This window comes from Pagrus pagrus (assembly GCF_965226575.1).
Source record: "Pagrus pagrus genome assembly, chromosome: 10".
Taxonomy (NCBI): domain Eukaryota; kingdom Metazoa; phylum Chordata; class Actinopteri; order Spariformes; family Sparidae; genus Pagrus; species Pagrus pagrus.
Window position 1 is genome coordinate 3,282,588 of NC_140194.1, and position 19,787 is coordinate 3,302,374.

A 19,787-nucleotide genomic window follows, 5' to 3' on the forward strand; every position below is an offset into this window, starting at 1 on the left:
TAATATGGGTCCTGCTTTGTGATAGTTAGCATTTTAAAAAAACCTGTGCCAAGGCTCTCGTTTCTTTTAACAGCTACTGCGAGTTAGGGGACTTTTCTGCATATCTGAAGTCTTCAGTAACAGTGGACCGAACAGAACCGTGGTCATCAAATAGAACCACAGGAACTCCAAGTCGTTAAAATCTATTTTTAATCATTTGTTTGGGCTGAATCATTCTCCCCGCGTCTTCGTCCTCTGTGGTCGTTCCACATGCGGCACCTCTGTGAGTACACATACCCTAGATTGGAAGTAGCAGACGGAGGCACTTTGAGGTGGCGTACTCATTAACTTTGTTGACACAGACCCAGAGGCTGCCATGTGATACAGACAGTGTGTGTGTGTGAGTGTGAGTGCTTGGTGAGAGAGAGGGAGAGAGAGAGAGAGAGAGAGAGAGGCCGTTAATAACTGCTGACTGACCTGTGATATGGGCTGGTTAACAAAGACCCATCCAGTGACAGGGTTGACCCGCAGGTACTCAGGCTGCTCCAGGGACATGGAGTAAGCGATAGCTGCATTAGTGCCAAAGTCATCATCGTGAGCCGCCACGCGAAGGAAACTGGTACCGACCAAAGTGTCTTCTCTCAGGAAGTCTACAGGGGATAAATAATGTATGTGCACTCAGTTCGCTTGTCTAAGAGTAGAGACTCGTGAGCCTGAGGGCAAGAGGATGCTGAAGGTCACACTGTTATTATGCAAAAATGATTTAGTTTATTGACAAGGTATTTTCTTTTATGTCTATTTCCAATTTTCTCACAGAGATGCAATTCATTAAGCAAGGGTATGAATGTGATCTCATTCTCTTTCCCAAACAAAATTTAATCTAGAGGCACATTTACTGCATTTACGCACTAAAACACGTCCTCAATTAGGTCAAATTAAAGTAAAACTTAAACTTTACCTCAGCATCTTTAAAGTCCTTGATATGCCTACATGATACAAATTTTTTGTCCCACAGCTGCATCAGCTTGTATCATTTTTATCCAACACTTACACTCATAGCGCAGATTCTCAAACTTGGGGCTATTATCATTCTGGTCCAGTATTTGGATGGTGAGCTGGCAGATGCCTATGAGCGGCTCCTCCGCCCAATCAGTGGCCGTAACTGTAATTGAATACTCTCTCTGCCGCTCCCTGTCGAACCGCCGGGCTGTCACAATCACTCCTGTAAATATAGAAGAAACGTGCACACATGAATACATATCTACGTATCCATCCATTCAGTGATTCTCCAGTTCACCAATCTATGCATGCATTCAACCATCCATCCATCAATCTATCTAACCATCCATCCATCCGTCTAGCTATCAATCTAACCATCCAACCATAAATCAAGGAAACAAGCAAACAATTACAAAGAGCGAGTCAGCCCTTCCCTTCAAGTACGGCGACTTTGTTATTAAATTTCGAGATGAAGAAAATAGAGGCGAAGCCTTAAAGGAAATGACTGACAGCAGAACACGTCGACGCCACGTGTTTGGACTTCGGATCAGCTCGTCTATTCTCCATCCCCCTTTTGTTATGTAGAGTCTTTCTTATACACTGACAAGCCACGTCCAGCCTGGCAGGTTTAAACGTAATGAGGATCGATCGAGGCAGGTTTTGACTTCTTCAAAATATCAATTTGAAGAACGGGAACACTTCCTACCCTCTCGGATCAAAGTTCAACTTGACTGACCATTAGGAATGTCAATTATCAACAACGCCAACATGCAGCGCTGTCTATCTACAGTAAACTCTGCGCTCTATATCTAATTGAGACCTATTTTCATCCAGACAATCCATGACGGCTCTACCTGTGTCGGGATGAATTCTGAAGGCGGGCATGGCGCTGTCTCTGTGCATTAAGCCGTATTTGACTTTTCCATTTGCTCCCTCATCTGCATCCACAGCATGCACTTGCAACACAAAAGTCCCCGTTGGCTGGTTCTCCAGCACTGAAGCCTGCTCACGATATTGCTGGCACTGAGATGAAGAGAGAGGAGAAGGGAGGAAAAAAAAGAAGGAGAGAGAAATTATTCTCATATATGACACTATGTTGTCAGAAATACGTTACTTTAATGAGAACGCAGGGATCAGAAAGGATAAACTCATTATGTAGAAGGTCAGTACAGTATGCACACACAGGGAGGTACAGAGCATGAAACACAATATAGAAGTTATAGATACAATAAGCCACATCTATGAACATGAAAACACTTGAGCAGATTCCTTTTGAAGAGCCAGCAGTGAACAGCTTTGTCTTAGCCAGGAATCCATCCTCCCCTAATGAATATATGCCCCAGATAAAGAGCCGTTCTCTGGAGTCCTTCCTTTATTTGAAATCAGACATAAATGCTCGCAACTCTTTCAACAGTATGGCCATGAACATAGAAAAACAATAGGCGAGAGCAACAGCGAAACAGAGATGGATCAAAGGAAACGAGCGAGCACATGAGGATAGCGCTCGTGAAAAAACAAAAAAACAATCAAACGCTGTACTCTACTTGATGGTACTGTGTTTTTCCGGGAGTATAAAGTAGTGACCATCACACCTTTGATTATTTGGGATAAGAATAGATGTGTAAATCGATGCATTTTAATCGCGGGAAGCTGAAAAAACCTTTGATGTCTGGAACGACGAGCGTCCCTTTTCCCTCGCCGCCTCCAAAACTGACCAATCCCAGGTTGCGTAACAGGCAAGATGGCTGCCTCCACGAGGAATTCATCCTTATTTTCGCTTTCGACGTAGTTCTTGCACAAGTGTTAAAGGAAATACAGTGCAAGGCTTCATGGGAGGTGATGGCACAGACAGTACGGCCTGTAGATAGCTGCTCATAAAAATCACATCATATCAAACAGAAGGTCACGCTAGCCGAGATAGTTCTGAGGCGCAACTTGATATTTAAAAAGTTGCCTTCCAGGGACATCCAGCCCCACCTGAAAGACCGCTGGAGCTGCTTGCTCCTCATGCATATGTCTCCCGCTGAAGTTCAAGTCATACGTAATTAGGGAGGAAGTTAATTAAACAGGTATGGTATATTGTGATGATACTGCACTTTTTTTTTTCGTGAATTAATTGAATTCCCAATGGAGCGCCTAAAGATAGAGTGGGTGTGCGGGGCTAATCAGAACTCTTGGGAAAACAGAGCGGAGAGAGACGGAGGCCAGGGAAATGAGAACGCCGGGGCAAAAAGGGAAAGAGCAGGAGAGTGGGATGAAGAGAGGGAGGAAGGAGTGATGGACAGAGAAGATGAGAGAAAGATGGAACAACACTGCGAACGCACGTTCTTTGATGAGAGTAAAAATACTCGCTGTTAGCTATCACGGTTTTCCACAATTGTTCAGTGCAGTTTACACACAATCACACTTGTTCCTAACGAGATTAAACCAACTGAACAGAGTATAAGACAGTTCAGAGGCGCACGGCGGGCACAGGATACCGTCGATAACGACAATAGGTGCAAATCTGAGAGGCTGAGGTGGACGAGTACACGAAGGAGGTGGAGGAACGAGAAGGAAGAATGTGAGGACGAGGAAAAACAAGTGCGAACAATAGCAGTAATTTCAAATGAAAATCAAGCGACTGTGATGGGCAATGTTCTTGTTCATGGATTGACAGTGAGGGAAGCGGGACAAAGAGCACAACAACACAATCTGAGAAGGACAATCAGAAGAGGACAAACAATTTTAGTTTTTCTCGCCATGCAATATTTTATCGAAGTCGAACCCATTATTATTTTCGCTGTATATATATCTTTTGAATTGCAAGACCGTGGGTGAAAGGACTTCTGTGTTCTCCGAACAGCAAGTTATTGTTGACAAGGCCATTCGACTGTGTAACGTACAGCACAGAGTTGTTGAAGACAATGTAAATGTTGAAGGAATCAACAGCGTCAGCCTTTCTACAATTTACCGATTAATTTACCTCCTAACGCAAAAGAGAACGCAAAGATCGCCAATGTATGTAAATCCATCGCTTACAAACAACTCATCTTGATCTATTTTACTTAAAGTGAGTGTTTGTTTCAGGATTTGGATACAGTTTTATGGATGAAGCTTGGTTCAGTCTGAAGAAGAGAAGATCATTGGCCAGCGTGCCAATGTGGAAGTCCCTGATCAGTATGAGGGGGGCAGCACGAGCCTCTCTGCAGCCGTGAGTAATCGTGGGGTTTTTCCACCACCATTCCACTTTAGGGCGATATAACACTGAACATCTGAACACAGTCTTTGTTTTCACGGCGGTGTCCTGAAATGTTAGTAGTTCAATATCAACCAGCGATTTTGCGGTATTTGTTTTCCAGTGTAATCCCCTTCCCTCAACTCAATATAGGATTTTTTTTTCTCTGCATGCCGGTGAAAGGTCTATGACCGGAGAACACCAGGGAAAATCTCCTACAGGCATTAGACCTGACCTGCAGTGACACAGGTGTAGGAGTCTTGTCAAGGCTCGATCCAGCACACCAGAGGGTTTATCCCCCGTTGCCTGGAAAAAGAGACCTTTGCCTGAGACGTGATGCTGAGGCAGAATGAATCCCTCGTCTGCATTACTTGCAGTAGTCACAGTATACAATATGTTCTGTAACAAGTTGTGAATGTACATTTCTTATATATTACCTGAAAATGCATTATCTGTAGCTACATGTCCTTGACGCGGTGTTTTCCAATGTTAGAGTAGACTTTGAGCACGGATAAAATGGTCTTCAGGTGATTTATGGAGGGATTTTGCATAAAAGAGCCAGAAGTTTTGTAAATGTAGTCTGAAGATTTGTTTTTTTTCTCTCCATTTTTTGAGAAAACGCTGGAAGGTTTCAAGAAATGTGTCTTAGCTACTGTGCAAAACTGTAAGAAAGGGTCAGGGTTGGTGGCAAAAACAAAGAATACAACTAATAGTTTAAAGGAATTATTAGACATTCTGGAAAATACACTTTATTCTCGCCTCCCAGGGGGAAATAACTACCCTTGTTCTTGTACTTAACAAAAAATTTCACCAAAATATCCCACATATGAGCTCTGCCATCTGGACCTGGTGATGTCACTTGGAGTCAGAGTCTGTGCAGTAGTGATCAGCTGGTGGAGCTAAATTAACGCGGCCCATCTTGCTCATTAACTTCCTTTTAATAGAATCAAAAACACATATTTAAACCAAACTTATCAGAAAAAATAACACTTGAACATCAGCGTGATGAGAACCTACCTAAAGTGACAGACACCATCTTTGGGAAACATTTTATTTTTAGTCCATCTGTCACATCTGCAAATATGGACAGGGCAGGATTCATAACACAGATCCAGCCAACTCGGTTTGATCAACATCTTCTGGCTTCACTTCTGGGGAGCTGTCATGTCATCCATCTTTATATACAGCGATCAGCCAAAACATTAAAAGGGACTGACAGGTGAAGTGAATAAAATTGATCATCTTGTTACAATGAGACGTTCTGCTGGGAAAATCGTTGGTGCTGGCATTCACATGGAAGCCATTTGATATGCACCACCTTTCCAAACATTGTTGCAGACCAAGTACACCCCCTCACAGCAATGGCACTCCCATATATTGACCCTCCAGCAGGATGTGACACCACATTACTCAGGAATGGTATGAGGAATAGTTCAAGGCATCGACCTGGCCTCCAGATTCCCCAGATCCCAATCAGATCCACAGGACACAAGGGGTCTCACGCCAATGCCCTGGTGCCAGACACCACAGGACACCCCTGAGGTCCTGTGTCCGATCTATTGAGGCTTAGACACAGGGCCGCTGGTGGTGCCCTGTGGTGTCAGGCCAATGCAACACCCTGGGCTCTTTGTCCATTCCTCTGGCGATTGCCGCAATGTCCTAATGGGGCGGGTCACTGCCATCAGGAATTGCCATTGCCATGAGGAGGTCTTCTTGCTTGCAAACAGTGTTTTAATGGTTGGTGCATGACAACTGTGTGGACCCAGAAGTACATTGCATTGTAAGGAGTTGATCTATGTTGTTCACGTTACCTCTCAGTGGTTTTAAAGGGGTAAACATGCTAATAAGCACGCTCGAGAGGTGCCCATTCTCATAGTTGTTGCCATTCTTAAAAATTAAAAAGAAATCCTCACCTGCTCAAACACAGGTTTGTTGTTGTTGACATCATCCACTCCGACGATGACCCGTGCGGTGGAGGAGAGAGGGTGTGGCCCACCTGACGCATTGTCGTCCGTGGCTGTTACATTCAAGACGTATTCCAGACCTTGAAGCTTGGGCAGGGGAGTGGAGCGGAGACGAATCAGCCCTGCAAAGACCACAGACCCATTAAATTACACATTATAAAACATCGTCCCTCCTAACACAGTAAGCGGTACCATTCCATTAGTCATTAAGCAGGATGTTATTGCCACTGTGGCCTTGCATGGTGAAGGATGCGCTATCAATAAAAACAGAGCGGAAAGTAAATGCGGACTGGATGTTGTTGTTCTAGAAGTCGGGAGTGAGATAGCAAGTAGTGAAAAATCCACCTCAGAACTCCACGCAACGGTAAAAAAATCTGATATGCAGGCTAAATCCAAAAGCAATTTCACACTGGTGATTTTGTCACATTTTCTAATCTAATAATTGCATGCTCTCCTCAAAAGATGCCCATCCAGTTTGAGCACTTGAGCAAAAACATAAAGTAGTAAGTGACTGGGGTTAGAAGTTAACCAGGCTCAGCAGATGCCTATTAGCTGTTCCTTTCTGCCCCCCCCTTTGTCTGCTTTCATGTAACAGTCAAGATCAAAGGTGGGATAAAAGCAGGCAGCATCTGAGTCAACATATTTCTCGTCAACAGTAATACAAAAACATCAGAGGGCGCGGGACGAACAAGACGCCTGTGATGTGGGGGAAACTCAATGAAGTGAGAGCATCGGGAGGTTCTTTATTCTCTCGTTGTGTTTCTATTCATCTCTTTCAGTGCTCTTGATTAAAGACAACACAGCATGCTGACACACAGATGCGAGTGCCTGACTCTCCTCTCTCCCAATTTGCTTGTGATCCCGGCAGCCCACAGAGAAGAGAAGCGCCCCGGCTCCTAATGACAATGCGTGACGTTGACAGCGCTGCACCACTACATTAAAATAAGTGAACTGTGGGATGTGCACTGTAATTATCCTGGCTGAAATGTCAACCTTGTTTACCAATGCGACACGAGCTCCAGCAGCTATTCAATGAGCCCGCACTCTTCCTATATACAGTAAGTGGGAAGCCATATAGTGATTTCTCCTGCACCAGAAGGATATCAGCCTTTTGCGTTTTTCTTGCTGCGCGGATACACAGAAAGGGTGGAAGGGAATATAAAAAGATGACACAAAAGAAAGAGGAGCTGGCAGAGCGCAGCCTGAAGATTGTGAGCTATGATAGAGCAGTTGTTGTGAAATTGAATTGAAAGGGTTGGGTGACAAATGTCACAGCGATTGCCACTGGTTTCGGATCAAAGGGTAAATAAAAAAGATAAACTGTGCAGTCGCCAGTACTAGAAAGCTCTGAAACATAGGGAACATTTCTCTCTGTACCTGCAGGAAAAAATAGAAAACCAAGTGCAGAAACGGTCTAAATAATGTCATCGTTTATATTTATGACTGCAATAATAGAAAGAACGGCTCTCATATTGAAATTACAGCTTTTAATATCAACTTTCAATATCTTTCCACATTGACTTTGAGAGTAGAGGGCATTCATTGCGCGCCACTGTAGCAGGAATGTATTAGGGAAAATTGAATGTGTGATTTGACGGAAAGCCTGTCAATTAGACTGAGGGCTGCATATGCGAGGTCTGGGCGGAAAATTAAGAAGTATCACCTTTCTGGCTGTCGATGACAAAGTTTCCCTCCTCATTTCCCGCCGTTATGGAGTAGATTATACCGTCGCCGTCTGGGTCCTTGGCCAGAACTGTGGCGACGAGGGTGTTGGGGCCGGCGTCCTCAGAAACAAACGTTCGATATCTGCAAGGAGGAACTCGAGTTTAACAAGTGCGGCAAAGTGACAACGCACACATGGAAGTCAATGATAGAAACACACTCGGACAGGAGATACAAATCATTTCACACAGTCCAGAGCATCAGCAGGCTGATTAGACTTATGGTTGTGGCTTTTGCTTGTCACTATGATTTAACCTATCCTCTTTGCCGGCCAGACCAGAGACAAATGATAATGTCTACTGGGATGTTGAAGTCATTGAACAAATGGTGCTTCCACATACCCCGGCACACTGTGAGCCATTTGATCCAGTGCCTTTTAAAATGTCAACAGTGATTTGCTTGCTCTGTGGTGCTGGGCAGCGAGATGCCCGGCCAGACACAGGAGACTGATATACCACTGTGGTACAAAAGCACAATGGGGTGGAGATGAACTGCGTGACTTGGAGGACGCAGAGATGAAGAGGGATGGAAAACAGAGGAAAAGGAGAGGGAGAGGAGCAGGTGACAGAAAAGAAGGCTGGCACAGAAGTGACAGGTGAAGTGATATGTGAGGGCGGAGGGAGAAGAGAGAGAGAGAGAGGAGCGGGGAGGAAAGACGAAGGCTGATAGACAGAGAGGTGCAGGATGTAAGAGGGGGCGGCGTTCACACAAAGTTTGAGTTGATTCGTCAGCAGAACTCATCCCCTGTGAGATTTTGTTCCGTATCCTCTTCTAATGTGTGTGTGTAACTATGTGTGTCCGCGGGGAGGGCGGTGTCGGCGTCTGTGGCGAGAAAGTCAGAGGTGATTGATGGTTTACAGAAGAACGCTGATGGGTGATTCATCTCCGCCAGTCGCGGCAGTCTCCGTGGCAACATGAGTGACCTGTAATCTGTCACCCGGCTCAGAGGCCACCTCTCCGCATCTCCGTGGGATGAGACGTATACACTCCCCCCTTGCTTTTCTTCCTCGAGCATCTCCCCTCTTTCGTCTCACTGAACTGTGAAGTTGTACTCAGACAGAGCAAGACCGCCTGTCTGTCTGCTGGACAGCGTGTCGCGGGCCCTCCCTCACTTCAATCACTTTTACAACTCGTTCAGATGTGACGTGAGAGGACATGCCAGGACACATCAAGTCCGTCCACTCACATGTCGGGATGTCTCAATTAGTCTGACTGGAGGATTAATTTTATAAACGTCACGGCATCCATCAGTCTACCGCTACATGTCTGCCTTTGTGCTGTTTTTGGCCGCTCTGTCCTCTCCTGCCCTCGCAGCACTTATCTACATCTCAGTAAGCCACACTATGATGAAGCGCCCAACACACCCTCGCTGGCAAAATGCCTGAATTTCTAACTATCTGTCTGCTGGTCTGGCAAGAGTATTTGTCTGGCTGCCGACAGGCTTCTCTGTTTATCTGCATATCTGACTGGCTGTCTCCTGTCTACTCGCCGTGCATGTTTCGGTATCCTCTTGTGGTTTGCCCTGCAACCATGTTTCACCGTGTTTTTCTCTTCACTTTTATGTTTGCCTGCCCACATGTCCACCTCTCTGCCTGCCTGTTTGTTGGGCTCTGTGTCGAGCCACCCACCGAGACTGACACCTGACAATGCAACAGGAGTGAGTAAAAGAGGTAGGCAACAGTCTTCAGTGAAGGTCATTGAAACATGACTGACAGGACAACCGGCTTACTCGTTTGGGGGAATAAATGCAGCGGAGCTGCCGTGACAGTTGCTGCCCGCCCACTCACACAGCTTGGCCAAAAAAGGCGGTCGAGGACACACTGGATCGCATCCATAAGTCAGTCTGCAGCATACCTTCGGAAAAGGCCAAAAATAAACCCCAAAGACTGACATTTGAAAGCTCTGTTTACTACAATATGGAGGAAAGAATATTTTATCTCCAGAACATTCTCTGAAAGTAACAGTGTCCCACTGTGTTTGTTGTGTATGTGTGAGGAGTGAGTAACAGATTGTTTTGATGCCAGATTGCTGAGATTAACACGCCAAATTTAATACACTGAGTTTGTCTTACTGTTGCTGGTTTTACTACAGCAGTGTTGATGCAAGCTGGCCACTATTCATGGCAGTACTCCCAGCATCAAATACTATTGCGAGGAACAGCCTTAAGGGTGGCAGGCCCGTGATGTGTGATGTAACAACCTATATATCTGTGATGCAACTACCTTGACTTCTCAAAGAGCAAAGCTTCGGTGGAGTGAAATGTGAAAGTTTTCTGCTTTTATGATTTGGGCCACAGTCACAATGCATGTAAGCTAAGAAATATCCCTTGAGCATGCTGTATTTGTTTATTAAAGGTGCAAATAAACTTATTATTGTGTTAAATGAAGCAACATTTATATGCACAAAGACACATACAGTGAATACTTTTTGTAATAGCTTATCGATCCCCTCACAGCACTCTCGATGCTTGGCCTTGCACCTTTTTATTTCATTGCGAGTACTAAATAAGTACGGATGATGTTTGTGTGGCTGCGTTTGTATATTTGCTGTACTTTCATCTCCTGGAGGGTTATTTATTTTGTTGAGGTTGTTGTTTACAGCTGCCAGATGAAGGTGGGCTATCATGCAGAAATCTTTGTTTTGTTGTTAGTTAATGCGTCTGAATTATTCCATGTAAATGACCAGACACGATATTCCCATTCATCCATATATTCACATAGATTATCTCTCTATAAGTATAAAGTTTAAGTGATAAAGTCACTCACACAGGCTGGGAGAACTCAGGGGCCTCATCGTTGATGTTTGCCATCCTCACGCGGACTGTGGCGGTGCCCGAGTGAGGCTCGTCCCCGCTGTCCGTCGCCATCACCACAAACTCGTACAGATGGTTGGGTCTCTCATAGTCCAGTCGGCCGGCGGGGAAAACGGTCCCATGAGGTGAAATGCTGAAATCCGGGCTCAGGGTGTAATAGGTGAGCTCAGCGTTTAACCCAGAGTCACAGTCCGTGGCCAGCACTGCCCGGGGGAGGGGGGGGGAAGACATCACATTAGGACCATCAATTCAGACTTAATCGAAAATGAGCTGATGAGATGGCATCAGCTGATGAATATGTTGACATCTGTGTACATCATTATCTCTTTATGGCCCCGCTAAACATGTAATAGATCATAAGCTCTGACAGCTACAATTACTAGCACATAAACTGCACTGTGACCCTCCAGAATTAAAACCATCATTTGCAGAAAGGAGCTAGAAGACAGCAAAGAGAGCAAATGAAATGAACGAGCTGTGTTTTCTGCAGACTGTGCTCGGAAATGATTTGATTTTGAGGTAATTACACAGAAAAACTATAGAGCAACAGACACAAATATTGACACCCTTGGTTGAAGAGCTCATTTTAGTCTAAGTTTGCTGTTCGGTGAATTTCACTTAAACTCACTGTTTCATACAAAAGCGCCTCTAGCTCATAACACTCGCATATTGCGTATTCTTTTGATGTGTTCATTTCCTCTGTGTCAGGCATCAACACAAGCAGCCTGTGCATCTCAAACCTTCACTCTCCTCCCATCTCACTGTCTTCAGATATAGTCTCACACCGGCAATTTACTCTGCACTCTGTGTATAATCTCAATAATGTGATCGTCTCATTAAACGTTAAAGAACTGAAGTGGTACATTTCCCTTCAACCTCAATAGTTTCAACTAAAGATTATTTATACCTTCTCAACCATCAACCTCAGAGGGCAAAGTTGAGGTGATCGCCTCATTCTGAAGTATTCATCTGTGTCGTTGCCCCCGGCAGAATACAAGCTGATGGGGGTAATGGGGATTTCACTCCCTTGGTGCCTCAAAACTTTGACATTTCATTAGCGAGCTGTGCAGTCCGCCAGATTAAGAAATTAACTCTTCCTCTCTCTTTTGTTTCAGATGTTCAGGGCGTCCTGAGCTGCGAAAGTCAAGCACACTTTCATGGTGTATCAGCTGCAGTCTATTTGTAGCATGAAGATCGAACTTTTCTGTTGGTACCTCTTTCAGAAGACTCCCTTGTCTTCACTCTCTCTTACCTTTGATGCCTCCACTGCGGCGCTCTTTCTGCCGCACTGGTGAATTATTTTTTTTTGTTGATGCGTTGGTTTATATTTTTGCGCCATTTTCTCCTAGAGCCAGCTCTGCCGTGCCAACAATTTCTTCCGCTCTAGGCTGTGTATTCGAATGTTTTCAGATTAAATTTGTTCCGTTTTTCTCACCCAGAATCCAGTCGAAACAATCACCCAGCTAGAGATTCCCAACAAATCACCTATGGCAGCCCATGGGGGACAGAAATCCCACAGGTGCAGAGACATTCGACAAGAAATAAACCGTGAACGCGGTGAAATGTGAAAAGAGTACTGCTGAATGATGGTGCATTGGGTTTACTGAGCTGAGGGAACTTTTGCCTTGAACCTAGTATAAGTATAAAGACTGCAAAATTCTCAGTCCTGTTTAAGCACATTTCTATTTTAGGCTGTTGCTAAATTTTCCTCTAGTTTAGTTGTCAAAGGTATAAACACTGATACAAATGTCTGTAGGACTAAAGTTGATCAAGATTTACAGCTAACAGACATACATGACGTGCTACAGTACAGAAACTGTCTGCACTTACATTGGCACAAAATGTTTCTTCACTGGAGTGTATTTTTATGCAGTGCCTTCAGCCTCATAATTGATAATTATAAGGTAGCCTCAAGCAGTTACAGATAAATTGATATGCCGTTTTTCATACAGTACATAATAAATCAAAACAAATGGTACGGCGTCTTTGTAGCAGCTAGTTTAGTTCAGTATAATTGAGATTACGATAGCAGATCTGAGGGATCTATTAGTTTCTTTCAGTGTGCCAAAATGGAGGCATTACGGGTCTATGAGCCGAAACAATGACTCAACGTCTGAATAGCAGCTTTGGCTTTCTCCCAAAATACAATTGGTCTTTTCCTGCAGAAAGAGTGACTTTTTCGGATAGTTTCCCTCCTCACTTCAAACTGAAACAGACGGATGTGAGATATTGAGTCAGCGGAGACTCACCCTGCAGCAGGGATGTGGCGGTGGTTACAGTCTCAGGAACTCCATCTACACTGTAGATGGACTGGAGGAACTCTGGGACACAATCATTTTCATCCGTTATCAACACCTGAACCTGATTAGTGCCGGCGCGATGGGAGGAGAGGAAGAGGAGAGGAGAGGGGAGAGAAAACAGTCAAAATCAGAGAAGAATACAAAATTAGCCCTCAAATCCAGGAGACAACCATAGAAAATTCTCTACAGGAAGCTGACCCCAAAACTTAATCTAAATTGCATTTTATAGTTTCTCAAGTTGCCAGTTCAACACATCCTTTATCTTCCACTTCATGATTTTCCCCGAGTCAAAAATAGAAAATGTTCTGAGCATGTGTGTGTATTCTACAAAGGCCCTTAGCCGCCCTCCGCCCTGCAAGCTCCCTGTCACCACTGTGTGTAAAGTGTGAAGTGACAGCTGAGTAATAGTCCTGAAATAGCTGGGATAGGTTTTCCCAGTCTCCATCTCCGACTCCACAACATGCAGCTGAGCAGAGGGAGATTTTTGCCCACTAAATCTGTTGTACGAACTGAGTGCCTGACATGATAATTGGGTAACAAAATCTTTGCATTAATAATTTAAATGATACTGAATTCATGAATAGTTAAGCTCGAAATATTCGTTTGCGAATGAAGTTTTCAGATTTTTGAGCTCTCATGCCGAGCGCCTCTGAGTGCGTTCTATATTTCACACAGTTCATCTTCAGATCGCACTCTCGACGAAAAGCTCCTTTCTGAGACACAAAAACAAAAGGGTGAAACAAATCGCACAGAAACAAAACACTTGGGCCCCGCGGTCCACTTGTTAACATTTTCAAAACCATTCAGCCGTGCCATTCCTGTAGACAGCCGCAAACTCCGCTGCTTTCCCTCCTGTGGTTATTGCCAAGTAGTGTGATGTCAATAGGTCAGTGCCGAGATCAGATCATTGCCATTAATGCAGCCTTGTCAGCCGCAAAACACTGAGGTGAGAACTGGTCTGTCTGAGAGCTTTGCGAAAGTCCAGTGGGAGGACACGAAGCAGAAAATGTCGGCAACAGGGCAGAATTTTTTTATTTAAGTTGAATTCAGCAGTACGAGTAAACGCTTGTGTGACAGGCACAATAATAAAACATCACAGTGGACCTTCGCTTTGGGGTAAGTTGACCCGAGTGCGCGAACTCGTACATGACTCACGTTTGCCGCCCCGTATCACTCGCTAATTAAACTAACCTCTGTGGCAGAGCTGAGGCTGCCGGGCTCCTCGCTCGCTCGCACCATCAGCAGGTAGCGTCGCTGGTCGCTCTCATAATCTAGCGTCCTGGTCAGGCTGATCTCCCCCGTCTCCTGCCGAATGCTGAAAAGGCTGCTGGGATTAATCAGCAGGCTGTAGCTGACCGGCTGCTTCTGGAAGGAAATGGCAAAAACCACCAGGAAGCTGCGGAACAAAGAGAAAGTGATTAAAAGAAAAAGGAGAAACAGTCTCTACTATTCGATTTTTTAGCTGCACACATGTTGAATTAATATCGAAATCCTCTTTTCCTACATCAGCACCACACTGTAATGGAATCAATTATTGTATGGCCCATTGACTATGTGCTATAAACACAGTCAATCAGTACTTGTCAGTTCTGTGTAATAATGTCGTACCATTATGCAGATATCAGTGTTTGTTTTTACGGTTAAGAGAGTGTACGTTGTCCTAATGGTGTGCGATGATGATTTGTTAATTCACGGGTGAGTGCTCTGGTGTGACCAGATGAATATTCATCAACATAAATCTTCACAGGTAGCAAATGGAAAATCAACACGTAAGACAAGCGTCTTTCTGCATGTCTGCATTAGTTACTGTAAGACTTGTTTTTGCAGAGATATACTTCATGTGCATGCATGTCTGTTTTACTCGTTGCAAATGTAGGTTACTATAAAGGGACGTACGTGTAAAAGTGCCGTTGTGTCAGTGAATCAGTATGCATTCATGCATGTGTTCATCCTAGTGTGTGACGATTTACAGACATGAGGTGTAATGACATTTTTAATGTTGTTCCTCCTTGTATTGTATTCTTCAGTCTCAAGCGATTACACTTCAATATACTATTGAGTCAACAATGAAGTATCTGACAAAGAGTGTTTGGTGATATCCACAAAGGGAATAGGGCACATTTGAATAAAAGCCCCAGCGCAACTGAACGATACCACATCACGGCAATTTCTACTGAAAAGGCCAAATACTGTCACACGATGTTGGAAATAACAGAAGAAAAATATATCATGATGTTTTGCCTGTATCACACAGGCCCAAGTCCATGCCTGATTATGTATGTGTGGGTGAACGTTAGCGAGGAGCACGGTACTCACGGCTGTCCTTCAGGTGTGTTCTCTGGTATGGAAATGGCATAGCTTGCGTTGGTGAACTGCGGCGCTCTGGCTCCTGCCACCGCTGAGAGCATGGCGGGGGCACTGCGGCTGCCCAGCCCATCGAGGGCCACCACGCTTAACAAGTACTCTCTGTCCCTCTGAAGCACCAGCCCCGTGGTCACCACCTGGCCGGTCTTCTTGTCCACTGCAAAGCAGCCGTCACCGCCTGCAGGGAAATACAATGGTACATTGATGCGCTGGATGCAAACCAATCCAATGGTTGAAGTACCAACTGACTGCTGGCTTGAATATCAACACAGAAGTGGAAATTTGACCACCTGGTCAACTCTGTCTTGCTGGGTTTGCTGAGTGAATGTTGAACACATGAAGAGGTTTTTTTTCTATATATGATTTATCTTCAAATTAACATTTAAATGCAATAAAATTCTGTGCAATTCATTCATTTATCAAAAGATCTTAATAGTGTGAACATATATTAAATTCTAGCATGGGCCCCACTATAAGTCCCAGTGGATTAAGATACTTAAAGCCGCTTTATTAAAGCTACTATTTAATGTCTATTTTGTATTCAGGCAGTATGGTAGACATTCAACATGAATTTGCATTTATATTTACAATTAATTCACTTGGCAGCCGCTTTTGTCCCAAACCATGCACAAATTAAGTGCGAGCCGAGCCACAATAGGTCGAGGGAGAGGCCTTTAAGAATACTTGTCTCAACACTCGGGTCTATGTTTCCCCTGAAACAAGCAACAGTAGGACCAGCTGTCGTGCGAAGGCTCATAAACCTTAATGAGGTGGCTCAGGTAAGGGTGCCTTGTTTGTGGCCACTCTGTGGACAACCATCAGTGATTTAAAATTAATGTGAGCCGCAGGTGGGAGCCAACAGAGAGTGTCATATTGTGATGATAAACTGAAACTCGTACTTTGACCTAAGTTATCTCCCAGAAGACTATTTTTAATAGTGTCCTTTCTCTCCACCTTGTGATTTTTATATCTCATTTACTTCACATATAAAGGATCTTGTTATCCCAAGTTATTACTATTGATGGTGATTCATCCTTGTCATTATTAGTCCAACAACCATGTTTCTTATTCGCCGTTTGCAATGTTAGCTGTGCACTGGAAACCTCCACATTCTCTTGACCAATCCAATATGAAAAAACAATATGCTGTCAATATGTTTTCATGTGGGGACACATAGCAAACAGTACTGTATATGTTAATATACTGTTTGTATGTGGCTATATGGTATTGTCTTGCAGCACCAATCCTCTGAGTATAATAAGTTCAAATCAGTCACGACAGCCAGTTTTGTTGCAGACTCGTTGGAGAGAGCGAGGCCAGAGCTGAGCTGTATACTAATGTTGTGCTAAATCGAAGGACTGTCTGGGATCACAAAAGAGTTCAGTTTTGGAGAGATTGAGTTGAAGGTGACTCTCCTTCATCCATTTTGATAGATCATTGGAGCATGCCAAGGGAAAGTCAGATAGAGAAAGGTATCATCAGCACAGAAATGGTAAGAAAAAAACATTTTAAGCAGATAATCCAACCAAGGGAGGTGGTGTATGTTAGGAAGAGAAGGGAACCAAGCACCGACCCTTGCGGTACCCCAGTGGGCAGGAAGTTATGTTTAAACTCCTTTTCTGGGATAAAAATCTTTTTTTTTTTAATTAAACTTCCTTGGCAAGTGTGCAGCCGTTCTTTTTATTCACACAATTTCCCGATAGCTTTGCGTCTACGAGATGTGCGTAGAATCAACTTATCCTTGAACTCTTTTTGTTGCCATGCCTTTGAATGATCACTCTGCAGGGTACGACTCAACCCGCATAGCACTGAATCCAAGATGCCTGGTTTGGGTTGGATGGAGAGGAAGATTTGGTGATTCACCAAAGCACTCCAAGGTCAGATAGGTCAAAGGCTACCAAAAGATGAAAACTAATGAATTGGGCATCAGTTCTCATTGACCTCAATGTTCGTATTACTGACATCAATGCAGTTTCATTGGAAAGTTCAGCCTTGGTCCACAGTAGCATTCTTCTTCCAAAGGAAAACCCTCTTGGGGTTCAAACAGTCCAAAATCACTGAGAAAACATTGTCATTCTCCAACTGCCAGAACATCTTTTCAATAAAAACGTGGTAAAGAAAGAAGCATTGACATTGAAGAAGTTTTACTGACACTGTAATCTGTAATATATGATACAACCGTGAGACATCAGCTACAGTTTTGAACTCGAGGACGGCCGTTGTTCACTAAATCTCTGTCATTGCTTTCATCTGCTGCACATTAAATCAGGAATGTTTTATCGAACTATCTACCACTCTGTCAGCCAAGTACTCAGCCAGGTACAGGGAATGTGTTGTGATCAATTTACTGCTAAATCATAGTGCATTCAGATTAGAGGGGTGAAAACAAACTCTCAATAATACATTTGACAAGAAAAAACCTGCTCCTCTTGTATTTGAGGCAGCACTCGAAGATGCTTGGAGTCTTACATTTATATTCCCTGTATTGTTCATATCCTTGAAGCCAAACAAAGATGTTGAATGCGCTTCCTTTGTCAATAAGCTTTTGCAAAGACCATTTTAAAATATTTTCAATATTTGCTGTACTCTTACAAGTGACCTCAATGAGAATATGCAATTAAATGAAGATAATAAAGACATTTTGTAACCTACGTTGTTACCCTCCATTTTATGTAGCCATCAGCCTTCTTTTCACAATTTCCATTAACTCATTGCTACATTTATTTGCCCGTTAGCTGGAATAGTGTGAAACTATTATCAGGAAACACAACAGCTCCATATCATTACCGGGGCACAGGTTAACTGTAAGGATGAACATGATGATATAACAAATCCTATAAAAGGATCCAGACTAACAATGTGTTGGTCTATATCCCAGTATTTTCTGACTTTACAAACCTGTCAGTGGATCTCAGCACAAAACCTGTTAGTCCCTTGTTTAAAACGGACATCATGATGTCTTAAACAGCTGGGAACTGTAGTTTCTAGAAAACGTTACTCAAACAGGAGTGACTAGAGCATTTCTTGGGGGACTATTTTGAGCAGCGAGACAATGTACGTTGGGAACGTTTTTTTAATTTCCTAATTTCACTGTGATTCAAATACAGTGGAGGTTTCTCTGAAGTTTCTTTGTGGGAAGGGGTGTCGTGGTGCCTGGCAACCCACCCCAGTGGCAAAGGTCAGCATTGCTGCACGCAAACGACCCTGCCTGACGTGCGCTCGCTCAAGCCCTCTGCTCTGCTAAGTTTGCTGCTGAAAATGGATGAAAACAGGTCCCAAGAAGAAAAGACACACTTTCAAATGTAACTGAACTTGGTGACCTTTCTTTCTATTGATATTTGCCTTCTGTTTCGCTTGTTCGTACTTGAGCAACCACTCTGCAGACTGTAGTCCTGCATCTTTCTTATCCGTCTTCCTCTTCTTTTGGAAGGTCTATCTGGTATTTTTTGTGATGTAAACTTAAGTTAACTTTTGGACTTTTGGACTAGACTAATGAAAAGTAACTTTCATTCACAGCCTTGTATCTATTCTATTAATGTGTGATGCGTCGGGTTGTTTTGGGGCAAGGTAGGCCACTTGCCGATACCCTTGAAAATCTCTCTTTTTTTCATCACCAAAGTTGGCAGGTATGCTCAGTATGGGGCTGAGTGTTATGGCCTTAAAAATATAATCACAATATCTATCTCGTTATAATGAAATTTGCTCAAAAGCACTTCATAAATATTAGGACTGGCCAAAAAACTCAAATACCTCGATACTGACATTGAGAATGTGCCCATTTTCATATTCAATGGAAAAAGTTATCCAGTCGTGTGGCGCGTTGATGTGCTGTGAATAAGTTCTGGATCTCAGTGGAGGTTTATGAAACAGGAATAAACTGTATCAGGTTTGGATACAGAGACAATGCTAGTTCGTAGGAGCAAATCGTTGTTGTTTGTGGTCTTTCATGGACTCTGTTAGCAAAAGGAGAAACTGAGAATATCAACAGAATTATACTTTATGTAAAATTTAGATTGTTGAATATTTCCATTGCAGTATCAGTGTTAACTATGCTGCATCCTGAATACTGTTACTTTTGATACCAATGTGGTATTGCTACGTTTTCAGGGTACACTGTGTATTTTCTTCCCACTAGTGATGTTTTGGAAAGCAATGTTTCAATCTGTGGGTCCCAGTTTTCTCTGCATCGTGCACGTGTTTCACATCCTGCCATTTCACAGCATCTCACGGATTGACAGCTGCAGGCGGTGACGCACCGCCGCATGTGTCAAGTGTCAACGGAGAGAATGCAAGCGAGCAAACACGAGTGTAAACAACATACGATTTTAAGTATTTAAAAGAAATGAGATTTACAAATGTTTTATGTGGAAGGAAATGCATTCAACACATTTGTTAGACCTTGAGGAAACACACAGTGTGTTCTGGTGAGA

General features: G+C 43.6%; 1 protein-coding gene across 1 annotated transcript in view; it reads right to left on the bottom strand.

Annotated features, from left to right (window-relative positions):
• Positions 1–19,787, bottom strand: part of LOC311264103 (neural-cadherin-like) — a 96,823-nt gene that overhangs the window by 42,248 nt on the left and 34,788 nt on the right. Inside the window, exons 3-11 of the mRNA XM_084364689.1 lie at positions 15,310–15,535; positions 14,185–14,389; positions 12,943–13,054; positions 10,647–10,896; positions 7,823–7,965; positions 6,109–6,281; positions 1,833–2,001; positions 1,031–1,201; positions 457–629 (exon numbers count right to left, since the gene is read on the bottom strand). Of these exons, the coding sequence (XP_084220815.1) occupies positions 457–629; positions 1,031–1,201; positions 1,833–2,001; positions 6,109–6,281; positions 7,823–7,965; positions 10,647–10,896; positions 12,943–13,054; positions 14,185–14,389; positions 15,310–15,535 (1,622 nt within the window). The remainder of the gene's footprint in view (positions 1–456; positions 630–1,030; positions 1,202–1,832; positions 2,002–6,108; positions 6,282–7,822; positions 7,966–10,646; positions 10,897–12,942; positions 13,055–14,184; positions 14,390–15,309; positions 15,536–19,787) is intronic.